The sequence below is a fragment of the Rattus norvegicus genome, chromosome 5 (assembly GCF_021556685.1).
Source record: "Rattus norvegicus strain SHRSP/BbbUtx chromosome 5, alternate assembly SHRSP_T2T, whole genome shotgun sequence".
Classification (NCBI taxonomy): domain Eukaryota; kingdom Metazoa; phylum Chordata; class Mammalia; order Rodentia; family Muridae; genus Rattus; species Rattus norvegicus.
The window spans coordinates 14,974,640-15,001,208 of record NC_141538.1 but is presented as its reverse complement, the minus strand read 5'-3'; the positions used below and the strand labels follow the sequence as shown (position 1 = coordinate 15,001,208).

The following is a 26,569-nucleotide window of genomic DNA, read 5'->3' as shown; positions in this document are numbered from 1 at the left end:
AGTGGGGGTGGAGTAGCGGGTGGACAAGGAGGACTGCCATGGCCGCAGCTGCACGCGCTCGAGTGACACATTTGCTGAGGCACCTGCAAAGCACAGCGTGAGTACAGGCTGCACCAAGGATCCCTCAGTACGTGGGAACCCCTGCGTGTACCCAGCTGGGCAGGCAGTCACTGTCCGATACTTACAGGTTCTGAAAAGCAGGCCCCACAGTGATGCACCGGGCTGTGCAGGGCCTGAGACCATGGTAGGACTGCGTGGTGCAATGTGGCCCAACTACCATTAAGGAGATATTCTCAGAGAAGCTGGCCTTGCTCCCACAGTGAGAAAAGTAACGTAGACCTTGGTGTTCTTGCTAAGACAACATATCGAAGTGACACATATGGGCCCATGTGCAGAAACCGCTCTTTTCCGAGATATAACAGTGAAGGCTGAAGATGGAGGGCTGCTTAAGGATTCCAGTAAGGGGACAGACACCTGCCGAAGGTCTCAGCAGATGGGTTGGTTGTAAAGGAGAAAAGACCAGAGTTGCCTCCTTGACCTGATTCCTTCCAGAAAGGCTGAGTGCGTGAGTAAGTCATTGCGAAGGGCCGGAGACAGCCAGGGAAATGGAAGCTGCCATGAGCTGGGGAAAGGAGAGGGAGAGTTGGAGTTCCGGGACCCAGCATAGAGTCTGGGCCTGCCTTCCAGGAGGTAGTAAGGACTGTGAAGTGAAGGAAAAACCGTCGATGCATAGTAGTCTGAACTGTGGGTAACAGTAAATGTAGACCAAGGGGAGAACCCAGGGATGAGCAAAGTGATTCAGACATGAATCACTTATAGGAAGGAGAGTGAGGAGGGAGCTGAGGAAAGTAACCCAGATGGCCTCGGAAGGCAAGGGAGGGCCAGGCAGGAACCTCAGCTAAGGGCCAGAGATGCGTTAGTTAGCCTTAGCATTTACAGTAACATGAATGGGTGGGGAGAGGCAGCCGTATTCCCGACAATAATTTCAGATGTCTGTCTTCCCTTTGCTTCTCTAGTCCTTAGAAGTTTAGTGCAGGTTAGGTTCTAGAAAGAAAGCCCTATCCTGGGCCTTGCCTGCTTTCCTGGCAGAAGTGGACGGCCGCTAGGTGGCAGCCTTGCTTTATGTTTTTTCTTGATCTCAGGACGTTCTAAGATTCCCCAGAGCCAGAGTAAACCACCTTCTTTTCTCCTGTTACCTTTTCCCTCCCCGGGTGTTTTAATTCCAGATTTGAATTTTGGCGCGGTCAGGATGAGACTTTGCAGTCAAATATTTGCCGACATCCCGATATGGCAAGATCCTCTGAGCCATAAAGAGAAACAAATGAAAAGGAGAAACTGAAGCCAGAAGGAGGAACTGTCCAAAAAAATAACCGATGTGGCGGGAAAGGGAGGGAAGTTTCCAGGGGAAAAAAAAATTTACAAAAACAAAAACATGGAGAATGCATAAGTGACGAGATTCAGGAAGGAGATTGTGCGAGGCCTCCCTGCTGTAGAGACAGGACCAGCTCGGAGCCTGGGGTCGTAGAGGATGTAGTGGTGGGACGTGAGTAGCTGACCTAGAAGGCCAGCGGTCTGAGAACTTCTGGAGGCTCAAGTGCAGAACCACTCTGAAGATAAACCTTGAAGATGTGGGAGAATACATTATATAGAGTATTCTCGGCTTCAAGCTGAGTAGAAGAGCCAACATGGTCGAGTCAGAGCTCCCCATCAGTGTGTGCCCTGAGCACGCTCCTCAGCTGTCTGCAGGCCTTGGCTCAGTAAGTAGACTTGAATAAATAACCTCCTGGAAAGGAGCGTCTGAAGTGTCAAAAAGTCAGCAGTGGGCTGGACTTTGTCTTTGGCGTTATCCTGGGTTTGGGTTTTTCTTGCTATCTCTCCTACACTGCGAGCTTCCGCCCAGGTTAGTCTCAGGAGAACGTCGTGTAAGAGTTACTTTAAGGCTTCTCGCTTTTGGTTTCCTGATTCTGTTTCTATTTTCCTTCTCTCTCCCCTAGATGCCAGTGTCCAACTCATTCTCATACCTACTCCCAAGGTAACCCATTTTGAATTTTTACGTCAGCTTCAGTTTCCATTGTACCGCTGGCATTTTGGGTAAAGTGTGGAAAAGGGAAATCAGGGTTTGCTTGGGGCAGGCTGATGAAAATAGCCGCCTCTCACTGGGAAACTGGTAAGATGGCTCAAGCTGTGACAGTTGAGTCCACGATATTTAATGCTATTTATCTGTTCAATTTTCCTTTTTTATATATATTTTTTATTTTATGTACATTGGTGTTCTACCTGCATATGTGTCTGTGAGTGTGTCAGATCCCCTGGAACTGGAATTGCAGACACTTGGGAGCTACCGTGCAGGTCCTGTGAATTGAACCCAGGTCCTCTGGAGGAATAGCAAGTGCTCTTAACCATGAGCCATCTTTTTCAGCCCCATAATATTTTCCAAAACTGAAAACACACATGATATTTTAAGAATGTTTAGGTCCTTCAGGAACAAATCTTTTGGGGTTAAAAAAAAAAGGAAACTAAAAGCTAAAGTAAGGTGATCGCTAGAAAAAAGAGAAGTCTTGTCCATATCCAATTTTAAAATACTCTATTTCTGTATAATTAAAAATAACAAAAGTCTTCAGCTCCTACCATCTTGATCCTTGCCAGACTCTGAGGTCCATAAAGTTCAATGTGGCTTCAGCACGTTCTCAGGATGTCATATGGTTGACAGAAAAACAGATTCTCTTCTTGGAGAGAGGTAAGGTATAAACAGATAGGGGGCAAGGCAAGGTCAGCAGTGCAGCTCCAGAGCAGTGGCCTGAGGAGGAGGAGTTAGATGAGAGGTCCGAGGAAAGGAGGAGGAGTTAGAGAGGTCCCAGGGAAGGAGGAGGAGGAGTTAGAGAGGTCCGAGGAAAGGAGGAGGAGTTAGAGAGGTCCCAGGGAAGGAGGAGGAGGAGTTAGAGAGGTCCGAGGAAAGGAGGAGGAGTTAGAGAGGTCCGAGGGAAGGAGGAGGAGGAGTTAGAGAGGTCTGAGGAAAGGAGGAGGAGGAGTTAGAAGAGAGGTCCGAGGAAAGGAGGAGGAGTTAGAGAGGTCCGAGGAAAGGAGGAGGAGTTAGAAGAGAGGTCCGAGGAAGCTGGTGATGTGGTCTCTGACCACCAGCCCTGAGGTGAAGCCAGCCTTTGTGGCTTGGGAAACAGGCACAGTTCTGTTCCACCCATTTGCTCTAATTTTTGAGGGCTTTTTTTTTTTTTTTTTTTGCGTTTCTTGGGGGAATGCCAGAAAGATAACTCCAACTTCTGTTTAACTTTTAGCAGCAGAAGCAACAGCAGAAACAGCAGCAGAAGGAGCAGGAGTTTCTATAGAGCCTTAGAGAAATCAGAAATGTGGATTTTTTATAAGATGCCTTTACCTTTAGAGAGCTTGTTGCTGTTGTTGTTGCTGTTGTTGCTGTTGTTGTTTTGGTATCTACTTCTGGTCTCTTTTTTCTTTAAGAGCAAAAAAATGGTGGTGCAAATTATTCTCTTGACTTTCCTTTATCTTATGGCTGACCAGAACTGGTTATAAAAAAGTAGATTAAAAAGAAAGATGGGGGGTTGGGGGGAGCCCCATGGCAACTCACAACTGTCTGTGATTCCAGTTCCAGAGGATCTGACACCCTCACAGGCTGAACACCAATGTACATAAAATAAATTTTTTTTAAAAAATTACTTTTTTAAGGAAAGATAAGGAGGGTCCAGGAGGTGGTTCACCAGATAAGGGCCCTTAACTGTGAAAGCCTGGGGACCTCAGTTGGATCCCAGAATTTGCATGAAGGTGAACCAACTCCTTAAAGTTGTCTTCTGACCTCCATGTGCATACTATGGTACACACAGCCACCAGGCACACACAACAGTATTAACCTTTTTAAATATGAAATTCATTGGTGGTCTCCTATTGCCCCAACATAATAATAGAAAGAAAAAATATCAGGTTTTAGTACTTTTTTTTTAAAGATTGACCTATATGTAGTAGACAACCATAAAAGGGCAAAAACATATACTTTTAGGTAAGATTTCAAGGAAGATATTTATGCTCACTGTTGGATTTTATTTTCAAAGACAATATTTAGGCTTATATTTTGATACATGATCTGATGGTACTCTCTGTGCTTCTAGTCCCTGGACTCTCACCTTCAGGAAAAACAACGGATTATGCATTTGAGGTAGATTTCATTGATTCATTCTTTCTTTTATGGATGACATGAAAAAAAAAAAAAAACCTGCAGTATTTGCTGAAGCTTAAGTGTTCCACTTGAAATCTGTTGTTAGATGATGGTCCCCATCTCATTTTGATCCGGCTCTGTGCAGCAATGTGCACTGTGGAGATAGAGGAAGACAGTCAGAAAACAACAATAATGTTTAAAACACTGTCTTTCATATAGCTATTAAAATATGACAGACTCCCCGATCTACATACTCCCAAATTATATGTGCTATATATCAAGTCTCTATCTAACAAAAGAAGCCAAAGTAATGTTTTGAAGCCAGAGTAAATGACCAACCAATTCTGGTGCAATTTGCTATACTAATTACATAATTACTTGTAATTATATGTTTAGCTCCTGCTGCCTCATTTAGGAATCATAAATTAGGTCACCAGGAACCCTCTGCTAGCTCACACCCCATCTGAAGGTTCTCAGCCCCACATGATAGCTGACAGTTGAAAACTGTAATCCTGACGGTTACTAGGTCATTGGAGAGTAACAGAGATCTGGGTGACTCTGTTGGAATTGCTTAAATCCTCATTTAGGGAGCTAGTAACCATTTAGGGAAGAAATAAAGGAAAAGAGAGAACATACAATGAATCAAACACACCGTGATGGCTTTGGTTTGTCCTTTAATTGAAAAGTGGCTGATGTGCGTTCGTGTGAAAGCTCTGTCCTTGTATGTGAACCCCAGAAGGCCATGTATGTTAGTTACTTGTGTTATCTGAGTCCTGAACAAGGCCTTCGACAGAGCACCCTCCGTGGTCGTGGTGGACAGGACACTAGACGGATGTGTACAGATGTATAGATGCACACAAGGATTGGATAAATGAAGGGGCAAAACCACAGATGAGAAACATGAATTGGAAAGTAGAAAAAAAAATGTGTCTAATTTTGATGTCAGAATTAGGGAGAGCAGACACTTGAACGAGAGGGAGTGTAGTGTCTTTGGCAAAAGACAAATACAACATTTCAATATGACTGGAGCCAGGGTTTGCTTGAAGGAGAGGGGAGGCCAAAGGGTGAGACACACAGAAGGCCTGGTACAGAACTTGCTATTTATTCTCTAGACCATGAGAAGTCACCTCAGGGCTCTAGGGATACACTGGCCAGCTCTAATACACCTAAATGTGTTTCTTATTTCAGATGGCGGTCTCGAACATTAGATATGGAGCAGGGGTTACAAAGGAAGTGGGCATGGCAAGTATTTGAGATGTCTGCAGCGTCTACAGGTTATATCTTGTAAACACATGTGTCAAAGGACCAATAATCAAGTCCTTTGTTCTTTTTTTAATGTGTGTTTATTTAATGTACCAGTGCTCTATCTGCATGTATACCTATGTGCCAGAAGAGGGCATCAGATCCTGTTATAGACAGCTGTGAGCCACCATGTGGATTTGAACTCAGGTCCTCTGGAAGAGCGGCCAGTGCTACTTAACCATTGAGCCATCTCTCTAGCACCAAGTCTTTTGTTCTTAAAGAGCACATTAAACTTGCCCTAAAGGTGCTGCTCTCCGAGCCTAACTTATGAGTTAATTTTTATTGTAGGATCTACAGAATATGGGAGCTAAGAATGTCTGCCTGATGACAGACAAGAACCTCTCCCAGCTCCCTCCTGTCCAAATAGTTATGGATTCCCTATCGAAGAATGGCATTAGTTTTCAGGTTTATGACAACGTGAGAGTGGAGCCTACAGACGGAAGGTAACACTGTGTGCTTCTTAGTTACTTAAGCAGAAGCCAACAAAAAATGGCTGCCATTGAAAATTTATCCCCGACCTTGTTTAACAGCCTGACAATGTGGTCTTTGTTTTTTTAATATAGCATAATGCAACCTTTGTTTTCTGTTCTCTTAAGCTTCATGGATGCGATTGAATTTGCTAAAAAGGGAGCCTTTGATGCCTATGTTGCTGTGGGTGGGGGCTCCACCATGGACACCTGTAAAGCCGCTAATCTGTACGCATGCAGCCCTCACTCTGAGTTCCTTGATTATGTCAATGCCCCCATTGGGAAGGGGAAGCCAGTAACTGTGCCTCTTAAACCTCTGATCGCAGGTAAACACTGCTCATTTGCTTTCTTTCGCCACTAGCGAAAAAGTCCGTAGGTGCCATGCTGGCTATTAATGCCAAAGTCTGCATTTCCAGAACCTCTAATATGTTCATTTTAAATCAGTGTGTGTTTACAGATCAACAACAGTTAAAGGTTCTTTAAAAATTCTGACCTTCACCATTACCCAGTCAGTCAGCTTGGGTCAGTTAGAGGAAGCATGGAATTTTAGGCCAATATGTCGCTGTGTAGAGGAGACGAGGATCCTCACTGGCATTCGGTAGGCCACTGTCTCCAGTCCTGTCTGCCTTGTCTCATTTCCCAACCACCATGGAGTTTGCAGACATTTTCTGGCTTCTCTCGGTTACTCAATCCTTTCTTTCGTATAATGGCTCATCAGCTGACCTGGAGTTTTTGTCTTCCCCGGGACATGTGGCCAGCATGGATGTGTTATTTTGGATGTCATCTGTTCCACAGATGCACAAACCCCTATCAAGAAATAGCCTGAATGTCCCACAGAGGCACTGGAGTTTTCCTAGCCTCTCCTTCCCTTTAATTTCTATGGCTGTTAGCACACTACACACTAAGGTTCTGTTGTTAAAATACACTACCTAGGAATAAGGACGCAGCTTAAGTATCGTGCCTGCCCACCCCCTTCTGCTCTATTGTAAACGCCCACAGTAGGGACCTGAAGGAGTCAGCGGCAGATGAACTGCTGTCGTGAATGAGGAGGAGTCAGCAGGGAGAAGCATAATTGGGGTGTGGAACGGACCCCCGCTGGTGAGACTGTGTCGGCACCACACAGAGAAGCGATTAGTAACGTTTACAGACTTGACAGAGCTACAGAACCACAGGGCCCAGCAAAAGCAGCTCATTCCTATGCCTGTTGCCAAGGAGAATAAAGATGTCTTTTAGAGACAGGATGTTTAAGCGTTCCTACCAGAGGTGCTAGGCAACTTGATCTCTGTTGGCTCTAGAGCCAAGCTTCTCAGAGCCCATCACCACTAATATGGCAGACTCCCCACACTGCTATGATTAACATGTACATAGTAATACTACATAGACATCAATTACAACAGAGTTCATATATTCAACACAGGCTAGTGTTAGTGCAGACACAGACAACATAAGTATAAAACCTGTTTGCAGGCAGCATATGATTAAATATGCATGTTAACCATGCATGTATATTTATTATGTATTCATTTATCATATATTCATTAAATGCAATTTACATATATAGATAGCAGGCATATTAAATACTCACATATATTAACCATACATAAATTGTTAATGCAGTCATGTATAGTATGTAGCCATGTTAATGCAGCATGTAGGTTATGTTAATACAGATATAGAAGCCAGGTAAATGTTAAATAGACCAATAGAACTCATGTTAATACAGATCGATGTGGTATATTTTAAGAATGCATGTGCATTCAAGCATTATAATATATGTTAAACATATATTTATGTATATACTAGCACAGATGTAGATTGCATACATGCATTCTAATGTAGCCACAGACATAGCATGCTGATGGGAACACTCAAAGCATGTTAACACAAGCATGGACATCACATGAATCCTTCACATGCGTGTTACACAGATACAGTTGTCAGACTTTGCTCCTTGTTTCTGAGATGGAATCAACTATCTCCTTTGACACCTGTTCATATTTCTTCTAATATTAATATTCTTTCATTCAAGTTCCAACTACCTCGGGGACTGGCAGTGAGACTACCGGGGTCGCCATTTTTGACTATGAACATTTGAAAGTAAAAACTGGTAAGAATTTTATTCCTAACCCTTTTGAAATTCTGTCTCCCACCCTTCCACCTCCCTCCCTTGTCTTTGGTGCTGTTCTTTAGAAATCAAGGGATGAGAGGAACTCAAGCACACATTTTCTCTTCCCAATCGTATATGAATACAATAATAGGCTGGTAAGTTTCTGGTTGAGAATTACCTGAAAAGTCTATCAGGATGCTGTGAATCTCTTTTTCATACACATCGTTATTTACGAGCCTGTATAAATGTATTTCAAAGCTGTGGGAATGGCTTTGGAGGCCAGGAGCTGTCAGATCCCCTGGAGCTGGAGTTATAGGCAGTAGCGAGCCCCTTGACTCAGGTGCTGGGAACCAAACCTGCGTTCCTGGAACAAACAATAATGCTGTAAGCCACAGGGCCATCTTCCCACCCCCAACACCCACCCCCCCAACACCCTCCCCCATGCCATGGATCTTACTTAATAGGCCATTCTCCTGCCCCTATCAGTGGTTGGATCAACGACAAACAGATGTTCCCTCTCTTTGACATTTTTTTTAACATTTTAAATCAATTTTATCAAAAGATGCTTGTATACAACAAAATGCATAGTTTCAAAGAGTCTGTGTGTTGGGCTTTAACAAATAAATACACGTGGCAAAGCCTAGACACTCCATAACTCCTCAAAGTTGCCTCGTGTTGCACCCCAGCCAGTCCCTCCAGACCCATGCCCAGGTCACCTCTGTTCTGTTTTCTGTCTTCTTAGGCATTTGGGCCTCCCTTCTCCTTAACTGTGGTAGAAATAAGTTTGGTTCAGTAGACTGCGTCCAGCCTTGTTGACAACTGCACATTTAGAGTAACTCCTTTACTTTTGTTAAATTATACGATCCCTTGACATGGTTGACGACAGCAGTAACAGGCAACTCTTAAGTTCAGCCTTACGGTGTTTAAAAGGCTTATATACATATTATCTCACTTTATCCTTTTAGCTCCTGAGACGGATATTGTTACCGTGTGTGTGTGTGTGTGTGTGTGTGTGTGTGTGTGTGTGTGTGTGTGTGTGTAGGGCTTAACTCCCAGTGGTTAATCTGTAACATAGCAAGGTGTAGAACAATGGCCAGTGGTCTACCAGTAAATAACATTTTGAAATTAAATAAGAACTAAGCCCTGGTTTGTAGTTCCTGTCAGCTGTGTGGTCAATGCTGCCAGCTGGGCCAGTCACTCTCCCATGCAGCTCGAAGAAGAGCTACATGGGCTGGCTCCTGGGATGGGGAAACAGGCCAGCATACCACCAAAACACCGGGTAGGGCTGGTTTTGTGTGTCAACTTGTCACAGCTGGAGTTATCACAAAGGAAGGAGCCTCAGTTGAGAAAATGCCTCCATGAGACCCAGCTATAAGGCTTTTTCTCAACTACTGATCAAGGGGCGGGAGGCAGCCCATGGTGGGTGGAGCTGTCCCTGGACTGGTAGTCCTGGGTTCTGTAAGAGAGCAAGTTGAGCAAGCCAGGAGAAGCAAGCCAGTAAGAAACATCCCTCCATGAGCTCTGTATCAGCTCCTGCTTCCTGACCTGCTTGGGTTCCAATCCTGACTTCCTTTGGTGATGAACAGCAATGTGGAAGTGTAAGCTGAATAAACCCTTTCCTCCCCAGCTTGCTTCTTGGTCCTGATGTTTGTGCAGGAATAGGAACCCTGACTAAGACACACGGTTCTGGTCCCAGGTTGCCTCCCACTGCTTCTTGCACCATTACATGAAAATGAATCTTTTCTCAGACTTTTGTTTTTAAGTTTATTGTCCTAAGGTTATTATGTTTTTTAATGGTGCCCACACATTTAACGTATTAACATTCTTGTGTTTTAGGAATTGCTTCACGGGCCATCAAACCCACCCTGGGGCTGGTTGATCCCCTGCATACTCTCCACATGCCTTGCCAGGTGGTTGCCAACAGTGGCTTCGATGTCCTTTGGTAAGAACTGGTGCCTCCTGGAAGGGCTTTTCAAGACTGATCTGTGAACAGGATTTCGCTGCTGGACTGCCTTCACTGATTAACACTCTGGAGCACTGCTCCTGTTGGCTGTCATTGTCCCCTTGCGGGGTGAAAATGTGAAGGCGGGAAATGTCGCTGATAGGATGTAGTGGTGTTAGAGCCCACAAGCCTGTCTCTGGACAGAACACCCTAGACAGCATCTGTGGCAGTGCAGTCACAGAGAAAGGATCAGTTCAAGATGACTCCAAGCATCTCTGAACCACACCACCTGCCACTGTGGCCACACAAACTAGGGAAAGCTCAGGGCTGCACCCTGGGGGAGATCAGTCAAGGGGCTAGTGTCTCCAGGATACAGGCCCATGTGTACTCCCAGAACCTCACACACATCGCTTCTCTGTAGCCCTGTGCAGCTGACTCTCTCGGAGATTGGGTGTCCAGTGCTTAGTAACTTGACCAGGTTCACATAGGCTCCTGTGGTTTCGGCTGTGATGTGTCTGTCTACTGCAGACCTGTTCCTGAGCCAGGCCATTAGTGCCAGTATTTTCACTTTCAGCAAGTCTCAGACCACCATAGTTCATCCACTGATACAGCATATTTTGTCACATTTTTGTGAGGCCAGACAAGGCCGTCCATTTAGGGGAACATGATCCATAGACAGGCAGGCATCAGGCTCAGGAACGGCCCCCACTGCAGTTGTTGGCATGAAATCTAAGCTGCTCATCTCCTACATATGTGCCTAGGTCTAACCCATGCTCACCCTTTGGCTGTGGTTCAGTCTCTGAGAGCCCCTACGGGTCCAGGTTAGTTGACTGTGTGGGTCTTCCTGTGGAGTCCCTGTCCTCTTCAGGTCCCTTGGTCCTTCTTTCTGAGGATACATTTTAGTTGTAAAAATAGTTGTAAGAATAGTTACAAGAATAAGCTGTGCAAGGGATGGAGAGAAGCAAAGCTCATTCTGCGTATTTTAAACATTTCTCTTCAGCCATGCTCTGGAGTCATACACCGCCATTCCCTACAGCATGAGGAGCCCCTGCCCTTCCAATCCCATCCAACGACCAGCATACCAGGGTAGCAACCCAATCAGTGACATCTGGGCAGTCCATGCACTGCGCATCGTTGCCAAATATCTGAAGAGGTATGTCAGCCTGAGGGCAGGGAGATGGGACATGCTCTCAGGGAAAAGGGCGGCTGACCAGATTAGTCACGTGTGACCTCTGAAGGGATCCGAGACAGGCAGGGGAAAACTGGAGTCCCTCTGTTCAAAAGGCGGCAGTTTCAGAAGCCAACTGAAGCTCCTAATGCATAAAGGATACAGATAAAATTTAAAAAGGTTTTCTCACCAAAGCCCCAAATTAGCCACATGGTAGTGAACACCTGTAATTCCAGAACTTGGGAGTCTGATTCAGGAGGATTTCTATGTATTTGAGGGCCAGTCTGTGCTACATGGTTAGTACTAGACCAGCCAGGACGGCAAAGCAAGACGCTCTCCAGAGCAGTAACTCCAGCAGTGAATCTGGCATGAGATGTCTGTGAGGCTGGGCAGGACTGAGACACACAGACAGATGCTGGCTGGGTCATCTGTGCCCAGAAGCCACCCCGTGAGAAAACCCAGGTGAATTAAAGTCAAGGGGGAAAATGGAGATACTCAGGAAACAGGTAATATAAAAGGGTTCCTGAGAGGTTTTGAAAGATTCAAGAACACAAATACAGACTGGGCGTAGCAGCACACAAGGAGTTCCGACTATGGGGGAGGCTGAAGTTTGAGACCAGCCTGGCCACTCACTGTAACAAGACCTCAAATCTGAAAGCAAAAATTTTACTTAACTATTTTATTTTTATTTATTTATTTTTGGTATTCTTGAGACAGGGTTTCTCTGTGTACGCACTGGCTGTCCTGGAACTTACTTTGTAAACCTCAAACTAAGAGAAATCAGCCTACTTTTGCCTCCCAAGTTTCGGGGTTAAAGGGGTGCACCACCACTACCCAGCATAAATTTTTTCCCTTTTTTTAACTTCTCTCTCTCTCTCTCTCTCTCTCTCTCTCTCTCTCTCTCTCTCTGTGTATATATACTGTCTATTTATTTTGGGATTTTTGAGACAGATTTTTTTTCCTTTCTCTTTTAATTGACTATTTCTTTTTTATTTTATGTGCATTGGTGTTTTGCTTCCATGTATATCTATGTGAGGGTGTCAAAGCCCCTGAAACTTGAGTTACAGACAGTCTGAGCTACAATGAGGGTGCTGGGAATTGAACCCAGTTCCTCTGGAAGAGCAGCCAGTACTCTTAAGTACTCAGCCATCTCTGTAGCTAAATATTTTAGAAGTTGACTAATCTTTAATTTTTTTTAAACAACACAAATATGTAAGTATACATATTTACGGCCATTTTTTATGAAAGACCAAATGGGAACAGGTTCCCAAAACAGCAGAAATGTACAGTTCAGTTTGGATCACAGAGAGGAAGGTGACCTTGCTGGCTTAGCCTGCAGTTGGCCCCAGGTGACAGGGCTCTGGGTGAACTCTGAGAACGTGCTCACCCTGAATCCATTCACAACCATCAGAGCCATTGACAAATGAAGACTGAGGAGCCCCGGGTCACCTCTCCAGAGCGGCGCTCACAGTGCAGGGTCAGGGCCTTGCTTCCCTGGCACCCTCCTATCAGTTAGGCGGCTGACAGAGTGTTTATTATGCCCTCAGTGAAGCCGTTGATGAGAAAAATATGTTTGCCTTCCGTTTTCATTGAGAAGACAAGGGGTTGTTTGAATAGCCTGCCTAATTTTTCTTCCTACTAAGGGACATTCCCCCATCTTGCCTTTCCCTAAGGCAACCCTTTATTCAGAAGGAAATGCCAATGTTGTCGCTCCACACTTATCTAATCCACAGGGCTGTCAGAAACCCTGACGATCTGGAAGCAAGGTCTAGCATGCACTTGGCAAGCGCCTTCGCTGGCATTGGCTTCGGAAACGCTGGTGTTCATCTGTGGTAAGTGAGTGTGCCGTTCATTTTCCTAACTCAAGCTACTGCTTCTGAGTTTTCATATACAGAACTTAGGACAAGTGGGAGATTTTAAATATGCTATATAAAGAAGAAATCCTGAATCCCCAAATGTTTCCTTAATTGGAGTCAGCTTATCGGGTCATGGACTACATACTCAGCCACTGTCACCAACGCCCACATCGCCCTCCGCGCTCAGAGATTATTGAACAACCTTCCCTCTCTTTGGAGTTCTGCATTTTGGAGTGTCGCAGACATGACATAGCCATGAAGTCACATGATCCTCTGTGCCTGCCTGCTTTATTTAGATACTGTTAGAACCTCAGTTCACTCGTGCAGGAACACCTCAGATCTTTTCATTACCAAACAGTGTTCCATTATATGGAGTACCACATTTTATTTGATGTATTATCACGTGTGTGGCTCTAAATAATGTTCTGTACAAGTATTTGCATGAATATTTTTTATTTCTCTTACTTGATACAAATGAATGGAATTTCTGAATCTATAATTTTGTAGTATTAATTTTTTTTTTTTTTTAGAAACTACCCCTCTTCTTTAGTGTTCACACCAACACTGGATGAGGGCTCCCATCCCTCTGTGTCTTACTATGTATTGTGCTTACAAAATCCCAAGTACAGGGGTAAAATAAATGGAAACTGTTGAGAATCAAGAGTAGAGCTATGTTAGGGTGTACGGCAGCGGTGAGCCTCACGTTCTGTGGCATGGGAGGGTGAGTTTATTATATCAAAAAACAAGTAAGCAACATGTACTAAAGCCTGAAAATGTCCATCCTCTTGGCCCACTATTTCACGTTTGGAAATCCAGCCTGAATAATATTTATGGTCTCTGTGATCAGTTCCCATATAAAAATGTTCACTTAAGTGTAATCTACAATTGAAAATTATGGACGCATGTTTGATTTTCAATAGTTAGTGCTCAACTGCAGTGCTTAAAGAATAAAATAAAGTCATGTTTAAGGCAGATTTATATAGAAAAATGTTTGCAGCATCAGGCACAGTAGCTCACACTTGTAACCCCAGCACTTATGATGTGGAGGCAGGAGGATCACGAGTTCAAGGTCATCCTCAACTACATAGACAGGTTGAGATCATCCTGGCCTACACGAGACTCAGTCTTAAAATGAAGAAAGAATATTAGGCTACAGAAGTAGGGTACAGGGGCAGGAGAGATGGCTCCGCAGTTTGGAGATCAACAACTGCTCTTCCAAATGACCCAGGTTCAATTTTCAGCACCCGTGTGGTGTCTACAGCCCCTGTAACTCAAGTTCCAGGTGATCAGATGCCCTCTTCTCACCTCCCTGGGCACTGCAGGCCTGGAGCACAGACATACATGTAGGCAAAACACACACAAACACATAAAATAAAAAAGGAAAAACAAAATCTTGAAACTGTGTTCAATATGATCATTAAATATATGCATAAAGTGGCCAGAAGTAAAGAGACTATGAGTAATTTTTATTTTGTACAAAAAACATAGACAACTATTAAAAAACAATTGAAATTTTGGAGGCTGGAGAGGTGGCTCAACACTTAAGAGCACTGGCAACTCTTCCAAAGGTCGTGAGGTCAATTCCCAGCAACCACATGGTGGCTGACAGCCACTTATAATGGGATCTATACACACATATACAGACAGATTTTTAAATTTCAAAAGAATGAAAATTTAAGTATTGCTATTGAGTTGCCTTTGAAAGCTATGTGAATCCTAGTACTTCTTGAAAGCATACTAATCAATAACTTTCTGATTTCAAGAGAGATAAAGTACATCCTAAAGTACCCAATAACTCAGGGAAGTGGTAGCTTCCAGTTTATCTCATGCAAGGTATCTGAAAACCTTTGGATAAATATTCGTGTAATTCACTGAAATGCTTCCTTCCATGAGATCCTTGCTGAACAACCATGCAGTCTTCCAATAGTCCATATCATAAGAATAAGACCATTTTTTTAAAAAGTTTATTTATTTATTTTATATATATGCATACACTGTCTCTGTCTTCAGACATTACCAGAAGAGGGCATCAGATCCCATTACAGATGGTTGTGAGCCACCATGTGGTTGCTGGGAATTGAACTCAGGACCTCTGGAAGAGCAGTCAGTGCTCTTAACCACTGAGCCATCTCTCCAGTCCCAGAATGATACAATTTTGCTCACTTCATTTCTACAAAATCAATCGTGAATATTATATATTAACTTGTTACAATATTCTGAACCATCTACTAATCTACAATGTCTTCCAATTCGTTCACTGAAAGTTCAAAAGGATACAAGGTTTCTATTTTCTGGTGAAAGCAAAGCCCACTGTGAGCTGGGGAATGGTTCAATGGGTAGAGTGTTTCTGTGCAAGCATGAGGGCCTGAGTTTGAAACCCAGCACTCACTTCAAAATCTGAAGCTGGGCGTGGATAGCTGCAATCACCTATAGTCCCAGCACCATGAGATGCAGAGTTTCTGGGGCTTGATGCTGCCAGCCTAGTTCTAGATTCAAACCTCTGACCTGAGGAAATAAAGCAAAGAAAGAACAATATGGCAGGACACCATTATCCTCTCCTGCCCTGTGTTACACACAGACTTGCAAAGGTAAAAACCAGGCAAATAAAAGTCAATTAAATGGGACTGGTTTACCTAGCTTCTTAGATTAGACTAGTCCTTTATAATTCAGCACCATTAATATACAACATCTGAAACAATCTGTGGGTTATTTGCAGAATGGATCCCTAGTAGGTCCAGCTTACATATTACCCAGTGCATACAACCTGTTGATCATTGGAGTCTGGTCATGTCAGAGGTTTTGTTAGTGAATCCAGTAACTTGGGGTGTGACACAGTACATTATCTGCATCCAAGAAGCTCATCATGTAGAACCTTGTGAGTAACAATACAGTCCAGAGACAGGAGGGGCGCTCTGCAGCAGTGCCCATGTTGCTGAATTCTACATCTATGTATTAACAAAAGATTTTTTTTTCTTTTCCAGCCATGGCATGTCTTACCCAATTTCAGGTTTAGTGAAGACATACAAAGCCAAGGAATACAATGTGGATCACCCTCTGGTGGTAAAAACATTTAGTAATAAATCACTCGACTAGCTCTTATAATTGACCCTGAGTTCTATAAGTGGGTGTGGGGATGGAACCCTGGCAAGACCTCTGCCACCAAGCTGCACCCCAGCCCATACGGCGAGCTCTTGACTGCTCGCCGCAGTACTAATCATGCCGGAGCTTTGAGGAAGAGCAGCTGTGTGTGCATCTCTCCCCAGCCCCATGGCCTCTCTGTGGTGCTCACCTCTCCCGCAGTGTTCACCTTCACAGCCCAGATGTTTCCAGAGCGGCACCTGGAGACGGCAGAAATATTAGGTACGAACCTTTTCTCACAACTCTGAGGCCCTCCGAGGTTGGAGTGTTTCCCGGGGATAAGAACAAAAGCTTTCACATTGGAGTAGCAAAATGAGAAGATGACGGTGGCTTGCCTGAAGCCCCGGACAGCTCTTAAATCCATAATTTTAGCCTGCTAAGGATCCATAAAGAAATGGAACCTAAAATTGACCTTATTAAGTATGGCCTGCTGCTCTTGGCTCTGCTCTCGCCTCTTGAGAAAGTCCGGCTGAGCACACAATTAATGTCCTCTCTGACTTCTGCCATGTGGTCACTGATAAAATGAATCGAGAAAGCAACAGCGACCTCTCAGTCACAGAGAAGCCAAGCAATAAACCAAAGCAATTGCGAGTGAGTAATCTGTGCGGCCAACTGTGGAATAAGCAATCTCTCTGAAAGGATGCCCACTGTGCCTTTTGACTCTTACAGAAATAAAATTATATTCTGGATAGCCATGGCAGGAGGTTAAGGCAAAAACAATCTGAGTGTTTTTCTGAAACAAGGACTCTTTTTCAGGTGACTTGGAGAGCTTGATTTACTTGTAGAACATCTTATTCCCCTACTTGTGCTTAGGGTGGGAAGAGAAAGGCAGTAAGGCAAACGCTTCATTATGCTCTTGTAGCTTGAGCCGTTAGAAAGATTATTCCCAAGGAGGCAGGACTGACCACAGGCATCCTCCCTCGGGGCTACTGCCCCAGCCCTCCCTCACACACCAGCCCTTTGTGTGCCCTAGGGCTCCAGGTGCTGTGTGGGGAATGTTAATGTCAGAAGCATGGGACTTGGAGCCAAGTCCTGGCTTCAGTTTGCAGTGTGTTCTGTGTGGACACATTGGCAGTGACACCAGGGGCCTGTATCCCTTCTCCCTCTAGGGAGGGGACGTAGCTCTGGCCTTTGTAAATATACGAATGGCAAAAATTAGGGGGAGGGGTCCTAAACGGTAGACTAGATCTACTGTAGATGGGAAACATCTTAGTGAATTTTCAGGCCATGTTCCAGGAAGCAGACATTACAAGGGAGATCCCCTGTAAAACTGGGAGAAGGACCCAGCAGTCCTTCCTAACTGCTTAGAAATTCCAGTAGTATCCTGTATTGCCAGTTAAATATGTTAATTCTCTATGAAATCTTAGCTTTTTCTTAGCTATACCAGTTTATTTTCTTTCATCTCACCTCCTTTTTGTTATTTTTTCTAAAACTGCTTCCTAGGAAAGCCTAGATGTCTGTACTGTGTGTTCAACGGCAGCCATCCCAGGATCATAAAACTGTAACCCCATATCCTGTCACGCCTCTCACCTAATCCACTCTTAGGGGCTGCTGGGTACTGCAGACGGATCTGCCAGGTCTGGTGTACCTTTCATCCTGTTGCTCTCCATCTGGCCTGTATCTGGTTCTGTTTACCTTTTCCTGGAACTAAAGCTCACAGAAGGAAGAGGCGTAGACCTGACTTACCGTGTGCTGCAGCAAGGAGGGGCTTCCTCTCCCTCCTAGGCATTTTGTTTATACCTCATCCAACGCTACCTTCATTTGCAGAATGCTAGCCCTATGGGCAGCACAGGTACTCCACTTAGGTGATCGATTGACAGGCCATGTGCTGGGCGAGAAAGTTTTTCTCTCCCTCTGGGTATTGCACACTACCCTGCCTAAGAACAGAACTCCGGGCCCCTTCTAGATCTAGATCTGACATCTCTGCTCCTGCTTGTGCTGTGAATCATTAAACTTCTGTCTTTACAAATCTCCAAACCTTGGCAACCTTCTTCACACGGTTATCTTCCCAGGAATCGCTATTCCCTGGGTCCGTGGTCTTTGTTGTGCCCCTGTACCCAGCTGCCACCGAGACATTTATTAAGAAGGTCATCCCCTGTCCTTTGGCAACATAGACCAATTTTTTTAGGTATAAAGAGGAAACCTGTCCTTCCCTAGTCACATGTAACAGAGTTTTGTCACTTTCTTCCCCTTTGGTGGTCGATGTGTGATATCTGTAGTTCCATATCCTTGCCTCGAGCTGTTTGCTTTGTGTTTTTGTTCTATTACATGCACACACCTCTAGGGGTCAGTAAGTGCACAAGCCTTGAAAGCCATATAAGCTATGCCTCCTACAATGTGCCACCCCTGCATCCCGGTGCCAGCACCTTCGCCACCCTCTCCTCAGCACCTCCTTTCTTGGCTCTGTCATTCTGCTCCCCCACCACCACCACACAAAGGGTGAACAGGGAGGAATCAGAAGTCCCCAGCCAGCTTGTCCTAAAGAGCCGTTAGCTATTGAGCCTGTCATCCATGGGCCACTGACCACAGAGACATCTCAGGAAACTTCAGTGTTTGGAGGTGGCATTGGGTACAAATTACATGTTCAGCTGATATTGTGACCGAGCCGTATCTGAAAGCTGCTTCCCTCTCTTCCTATGGTCTGAACTTCTTTTCAAGGAGCCAACATTCGCACCGCCAAGATCCAAGATGCCGGGCCTGTGTTGGCAGATGCCCTCCGAAAATTCCTATTTGACCTAAATGTTGATGACGGTCTCGCTGCCCTTGGTTATTCTAAGGATGACATTCCTTCACTGGTGAAAGGAACACTGCCCCAGGTAAGAGTCACAGTATGGCCTCCATGCCTGCTAAACACAGAGCCAGAGGGGACCAACACCCGGTCTGCTAGTGACCTGGCAGGACCCCTCACTGCCTCGAGAGAACCCACAGTACAGAAGCAGCCTGGTCCGCTGTGCCTTTGTGTCCATCCATAAAACTTCGGCAAAACTGAAAGGACCCTTTATGAAAACTTCGAGATGCAAACTGCCAAGGTGACTTGAGCTATGGAAACCCCACCCTTTTCCCACATTTCTGCTGTTTACGGAGTTCCGCCATCAGACAGGGCGAAGCCATTTCTAAAGGACCACTGATGTTACTTTCCACTATAAAGCATCAGAGATTCGCGCTGTTCTGTAGAATGCAGCATTTAAGTTTAAGTTGAAACTATCGCAAGTTTGCGTTTGAACCATCTGGGGGGACATTGTACATTTTATCCACATCCGTGTCCTTCCATGCCTTATTTAAACTTTGCTAAAGAACGTGAACTAAATTTTCCCCCACTTGTAAAGTAGACTCATTCCCGATAGAAAACTCCCTTTCCCGAGAACCTCATGAAGATGTGATCTGTTTGAACCTCCTGGAGTTAGTGCACCAGATGATAACGGGCCAGGACCCTGGTATTGCAATTTACCATAAAGTAGGAACCTTGAGCACTTGAGTAGACCACACCACGCCTACCACACCCAGCGCTCTCCCCAGTCCTCCTAGTCAATATGGAAAAGTCGGCAATCAGGGATCATCATGGGGCTCTCTTGTCCAATGTCAAGCATTCACAGCACACACACACACACACACACACACACACACACACACACACACAGAGTACTGAGACAGCAAACAGCTAGACTATCCACTCAAGCAGGACCTTGCTTACTACAAACAGTGACGCCTTTTGAAAGCAAGGTCTCAAGCTAGCCCCTCCTTCCCCACGGCATCACTGTACAGACATGATAACCTCACCATTCACAGAAGATGTTTGCAGTTTGAGCTCAGAGCTTTATATGTCCACAGAAGCATATGAGAATAGCAGTGAACCGAGTCCTCTGAAATAACAGAGTAGAAAGCAGTGACCCATGGGGTGGGCGAGCAACCTTCATGTAATCACTAACTATCATTAACTATAAACTTAGGTTCCTCTGTGGGTAGAATTTCCAACTTCTAAGAAAATCATCAGCTGGGTGCTCCTTGCACCTAGTTCAACGCCTTCTCAGTATACTGGTGAAATATGGCCCTAACTTAGATTCGAGCCCAGTAAATCCAGTTTTATCTAGTGGTGTAAATGAGTGAGAAACACAAGTGTTTTGAGATGTAACATAAGAGCTGAGCCAACCCACAGATCCATAGTTCTAACTTGTTGAGCCAAAAGCTATGACCTCGTAAGACTTCGTCCCAGCTACCTGAGGAAGGCAGGAAGTGGCTTTGCCCCTCTGTCCTCTGCCCCGCCCAGCACAGGCTGGTAGACATGTTGAGTGACCTCATGCCTGCAGTTTCTCCCTCTAAAATGTCTGTCCTGGTGAGTGACTTGGTGGCAGTAACTGTAGGTGTTTGCTAAGATTGGGTAAAACAAAGGCAGCCACGAAAGTCTGGCCATAAACTCCACAGACCTAGTGGCCACCATGATCTCAGAGTAGTTTTTGGTTTCATAGCATTTTCTCAGGGACACTCCCTTTTCTAAAGTTTATCCTAAGATTGTGTTTAAGAACATAATTTTTTTTAGACCAATAAGGTGATTCATCAGGTAAAGAAAGGTACTTGCTGCTAAACCAGTTCAACTCCTGGGACCCACATGGTAGAGAAAACTGAATCTCACAATTGTCCTCTGACCACGCCCCTTGTACCATGGTGCATACATGTGTGTGTGTGTGTGTGTGTGTGTATGATATATATATACACATATATATATATAATATTGTAACCTCTTAACTTCTTAAAAATTAAAAGAATATGAATTTACTTCCAAGAACTAATTATAGTAGTTAGTTTTTGTAACTTGACACAAACTCGAATGACTAGCTGAAGTCTGCCTCCATCAGAGCCTGCCCTTGTTTCATAAGCTGTTTGAGGGTTAATGATGTGGGAGAGCCCATCCCACTATGAGCTAGCCTGGGCAGGTGGTCCTCGTTGTATAAGAAAGTAGGCTAAGGAAGGAAGCCATGGAGAACAAGCCAGGAAGCAGCACTCCACTGTTCAGTGCTTCAGCTCCTGCCTTGGCTTCGTTTAATGATAAACTGTAACTTGTAAACCAATTTTTAAGAAAAAGCCCAATTGCCATGTGCAGGCCTTTAATCCTGGCACTCAGGAGGCAGAGGCAGGCAGATCTCTGCGCGACCACAGAAACTGAAATAGGACAGAAATTGGTACCAGAGAGTGTGATTGTGGTGATGGACGTGACCATAGTGTTTTGGGAGTTTGGGGCTTGAAGAAGCCACTCGAATCCAAAGATCTTACTGAGCTGTTATGGGGGCTTGGGAGAAAGCAGTGTTAAAGAGAGAAGCAGATGGCAGAGGCCCGGCTTGTGAGGGTCACAGGGAAGATTGAGAGTCCCTCAAAGATGATATATTTATGAGTCTTATGTAAATACACTGTCACTGTCTTCAGACATACCAGAAAAGGGCATCAGATTCCATTACAGATGCTACCATGTGCTTGCTGGGAATTGAACTCTGGACCTCTGGAAGTGCTCTTAACCACTGAGCCCTCTCTCCAGCCCCTGGTTGATATTTCAAATTCAGACTCCGGTTTCTGGTCAGCTGGGATTGAATGATCAGCGGTGATTAACAATAGACCAGCAGCATTGAAGTGAACCTTGACTTTACTGAGATAATGGATTCTGGCTAGCTGGGGCTGAAAAATCAACTGTGCTTAATCAGAGACCAACACCACCATCAGAGTTTCTGGGGAGTATTTCCTGAGGGCTACTACACAGAAGCTGTGGTCTAGAGGGGACAAAGGCTACATCTCAGGCTGGTAACCAAACTTGGTTATGGTAAGAGTCTTCTCCAAGGTACTGGTTTTGGCAGTGTGATAGCAGACCAGTAAGCAGTGCCTCCATGGCCCCTGCTTCAGATCCTGCCTCCAGTGTCCTGCCTTGAGCTCCTGCCCTGACTTCCCTCGGTGTTAGACTGACCTGGAGAACTGTCACAGTGAAATTAGCCTTTCATCCCCAGGGTGGGTTTTAGTCTGTGTCTTGTCACAGCAACAGAGAGCCCTCAGTAGAACAGATATAACCTGCAGATGAAAAACTGGTCTGGGAGGTTTGGTTTTGATTTTGGTTTGGTTTGGTTTTTGGCAGCAACAAACACTTTACGGAGATGCCATGACAACCTCCGAATTTACACGTACGGTGGGCCAATCTTCACTCATTAATAACTACCAGGTTTAATGTAATAGGATTCGGATATACTGGACCCTGCAAAAAGCCTTGGCAGAAAGCTAGTCCTATACAGTTCTTCTCTGATAAAGGCTCTTTTATACTCAGCAGTCAGGGGTTGGCTTTCTCTAGAAGGACAAGCAGGCAAACCAAACACCACAGCCTACCCTAGTGGCAGACAACGGCAGCCCTGCTCACAGAGGCTTCCAACTCAAGGCCCAGCTGCAAAGGGAGTGGGCAAGAACAAACTCACCTTCAGAGCTGGATTTCTGAAACCTCTGGAAAGAACCGTTTTACATTTCAAATCAAAACATTTCATCACCAGGGAGAGCTGTCTGCCCAAGTGAACACTCCCACGCTTGGTAGACGGACCAGCTTGAAATAGTGTTATTTTATGAATGTGCTAAAAGTAGAAGTATTTATTTCAGTGCCCATATTAATCAGTTGTTCTCTGGTCTTCCCAACCATAAATAATAAATAGCACATTGCCCAACACATCTTCATTCTGAAATCGTTTGGCTTTTATACAGTGTGGGATCAGATACTTTGTCCCCATCTGTGTTTGCCCAATCACTGGGGTTGGAAATGTCAAAAGGACAGGTAGGAAAAGCGTGGGCTTAGCTGCTCCCGAGAGTCCAGGACTGGTTGCCTCTCCAAAGATGAACAGATCATGGTCAAAGGCTCTGAGCTCATCAGAGGACTCCTACTCGTTATTTCCTCCCACTCTCTCTCATTTTTATTTTCTAATTGTAGTAAAGTCATGTTAATTTGTCATTTTAATAACGTTCATGTGTACATTACGATGCTACTTGACAAATGCATGGCACTATACACTAACCGTTACCCACTGTAGAACTTTTTGTTTAGTACCTGAGCTAGCTCTGCGTCCACCAAACAACGCCTGCCCTGTTGTCTTTCTCACAGCCCGTAGTGACTTAAGCCCTCTGGAAGTGCCTAGGCTGGGCGCCCCATGTCCATGGACCCATGCACTGTCAGGGCTCTGGGACCGGCTTATTTTCTCTTAATGTGCTGACCAGTTCGTAGCATGTGTCAGCCCTGGTCCTGTCTGAGGATAAGTTACATTTCTCTGTGTGAACAGACCACATTTTGTTTACCCATTTCATGCATGTGTTAGAAGACATGCGGGTTGTTTCCACATCTGACTCTTCTGGACACTGGAGTACACACACGTGCTTGTGCCCCTTCTGTTTCTTGGAGGGAGTATGAGTAGAGCAGTTAATTCGCATGGTAATCGTTTTATTTGTTTGGCTTTGTTTGAGACAGGATCTCACTTTGTAGCCCAGGCTTGCCTTGATGATCCCAACTTTGACTCCTCAGGTGATGGGATTTCGAGCATGTACTACCAATCTCAGCCCAGTTTTTCATTTCCTAATGCACTGGCAAACTTTTCCATGGTGCCCACACCATTCATGGTTCTATTAACAACATGAAGGATTCCAGTTCTCCAACCCCCTTAACTTCTCCAACACTTGTTAGTTTCCATTATTTTTATAATGGCCATCCCAGTGGTGTGGGGTGGATTAAATTTGCACACACACGTGCGCGCGCACGCACACACACACACACACACACACACACACACACACACCAAAAGGTAAGAATATTGACCATCTTGTTTTGTGCTTATTGTCCATTCATGTATTTTTCTTGAGAGAAATTTTTTTCAAGTCTTTTGCTGATTTCTGGGTTGATCATTTGGTATTTTGCCGTTGTGCTCTAAGAATGATCTGTATATTTCAGGCATTATCACATATACTGTTTGCATGTTCCTTCAAGGCTTTCAGGGCTTACGCCTGGAGCTTGACTTCCTTCTGAGGAGAGGCAGGCAATAGACGTCTGCAAGTGAGACATAAGTTCAAATGTGGTCACTGGTGGGGTGGGAAACCTGAGGAGATGGAGTGAAATCCTGTGGGGACAATGTGGAGGGAACTCCAGTGAGGGCAGTCAGGTGGCTGGGTGACATTCCCAACCCAGACATCGTAACTAGACAAGGTTAAGAGATTGGCTAAAACTTAAAAGGGATGGTGGGTCTGGGTATGGTGACCCTGCACCCGGCACTTGGGAAGCAGGGGCAGAAGCATCAGTAGTACACGGCTGTACTGAACACTCAGTTGGAGACATAGACTCTGTCTCAACGGAACTGATAGGGAGAGTGAGTCAGTGGGAGAGGGGTGCTGAGAAACAGAGCCAAAGGAGGGAGACATCAGATGCCATGATATTGGTGGAGGACTGAATCTCATTATCCCAAGATGGCCTCAAATGTGATACGTAAGTGAGGCTGGCCTTGAATTGCTCACCCGCCACCCTCCATCTTCTATGGGAGCCACTGTTCCTAGTTCTGTTGTATTGGAGTTAGAAGCTGGGCTTCTTGCAAGCCAGGCAAGTTCTCTACCAACTGATTTACATGGCAGCTCCGGGATTTTGTCCTTATCACAAAAGGAAGTTATCCAGAGCTTATAAACCCAGGTCACTGCTGTGGGAAAAGATCTGGCTGCTGTCAAGAGAATAGCCACTAGGGGGAGATAGTGGAGCAAAAATGGAAACAGCTCAATTGCAGCGCTCTGGTGCCTCAGAGATTGTGGTGCAAAGGGATGTAATTCATCTTGAAGGTGGGTCTGACAGACTGGGTGATAGACTGAACTGGAAGATCAAGGGGATCTGTATGCAAAGATATCCTTGAGATATTTTTTGTCTGAACTTCTGGGTATCCTTTCTGAAATGAGGAAAATGGGAAGACTGGGCAATCAGCAGTCGGTCCCGTATATTTCAGATGCCATTATCCGCTCTCCCCACCACCTTCGTTAACTCAACAGCCAACTGTTGACAATGCACTTACCGTATGTTACACGCTACGATGAGCTGGACCAGAGCACTAGGCACAGCAGGGCCTCTCTCCACCTGTGCTCCTATCACAAGAAACTAGTCCAAATGGCCCATGAAAATGGAACCCACAGGATGTCACGTATCTTCCTTTCATCTGGGTGGCAGATACATCGTCTCTTAGTCCCTTGTCCCAGAAGGATCATGGAGCCGCTGACAGAACATATAGCCACAGGATGTTGGCATCACCAACTCCACCCATAAAGATCACTGGGGGAATTAAATAAACTTCTAAACTAGTTTGGAAAAGTAAATATAAAACTTTGGTCAACAAGAGGGGGTGGGGGGGAACAGATTCCTTGCTTCCTAAAGCCTAAACAGTTATGTCCTGCAGAATGTCCTTTTGGATGAATCTAAAGACCAAGCTGTGAAGAACACGGTCTTGAGTCACTTTTCTTAGCAGTGCTGCACTGTCCTTACTGGGGACAAGACTCTCTGTACAGGGACAGCTGGCAGAGGCTGTTGACTGGGCTGGTTTGATAAGTGTATGGGATGGTTTGTTTCTGTACATCTGAGCAGAAGGCTAGAGCTGATGGCTTTCCAAAGCCTCATGAGGAAGAAGTAGTTCTTGATAAACCTGAGTTGGAAGTTAGGGACCTGGGGGTGGAAACGTTCCTTGCTCATCTGTTTTTTGAGCCTTGAGTTCATGGCCCTGCCTCTCAAGTGCTGGGTTGTAGGAATGTGCCAAGACACAGAGCTGTTTCTATAGGATATTTAACTATCCGCCATTGTTACTAATTCACATAACCACGTAGCATTGGCAAACTCGCGGCCAAGCCGAGGATAACTCCTTTTATTTGCTGTTTCAGGAAAGGGTCACGAAGCTTGCGCCGCGTGCCCAGTCAGAGGAAGATTTGTCTGCTTTGTTCGAAGCATCAATGAAACTGTACTAATTAACAGATTAATGAAAAGAATCGCCATCAGCCCTTACAACGGAAGCTATGAGAGCAGAAGTTGGTCAGGGCTGGCCTTTGCCGTCTTATCTCCACACTTAATTCCACTGTTACTGGCTTGAATGTGACGTGATTTTATCCTTCGGGGGATTCCTTTGTGCTCATTATGTAAGACCCCAGGAGTCAGTGTCCCTGCACCAAACCCCATCAAATACAGAAATATGCCTCTGTCCAGACACTGCTTGTCTAGAAATTCACCCTGAAGAAATACTAGCATTAGTATGCAAAAAACATGACAAGGGTGTATCTGACAGTATGGGTAGCAAAAATTAAAACAATCTAAATCTTCCTTCCTAAATGAATCCTAATATAGTCAGTAATAGAATACTGTGGTGTTGTTAATAAAGATGAAGCCAAACTCTTGAAAA

General features: G+C 44.9%; 1 protein-coding gene across 4 annotated transcripts; it reads left to right on the top strand.

Moving 5' to 3' along the window:
* Positions 1–26,569, top strand: Adhfe1 (alcohol dehydrogenase, iron containing, 1). Of its 4 annotated transcripts, none has more exons than XM_087549634.1 (14): positions 1–569; positions 1,995–2,032; positions 4,134–4,180; positions 5,369–5,422; positions 5,771–5,925; positions 6,079–6,275; positions 7,979–8,056; positions 9,893–9,998; positions 10,999–11,151; positions 12,900–12,998; positions 16,004–16,082; positions 16,286–16,382; positions 18,819–18,976; positions 26,058–26,569. In XM_087549634.1, the coding sequence occupies exons 4-14, from the start codon at positions 5,369–5,371 to the stop codon at positions 26,139–26,141; spliced, it is 1,260 nt and encodes a 419-aa protein (XP_087405760.1). In that variant the 5' UTR covers positions 1–569; positions 1,995–2,032; positions 4,134–4,180; the 3' UTR covers positions 26,142–26,569.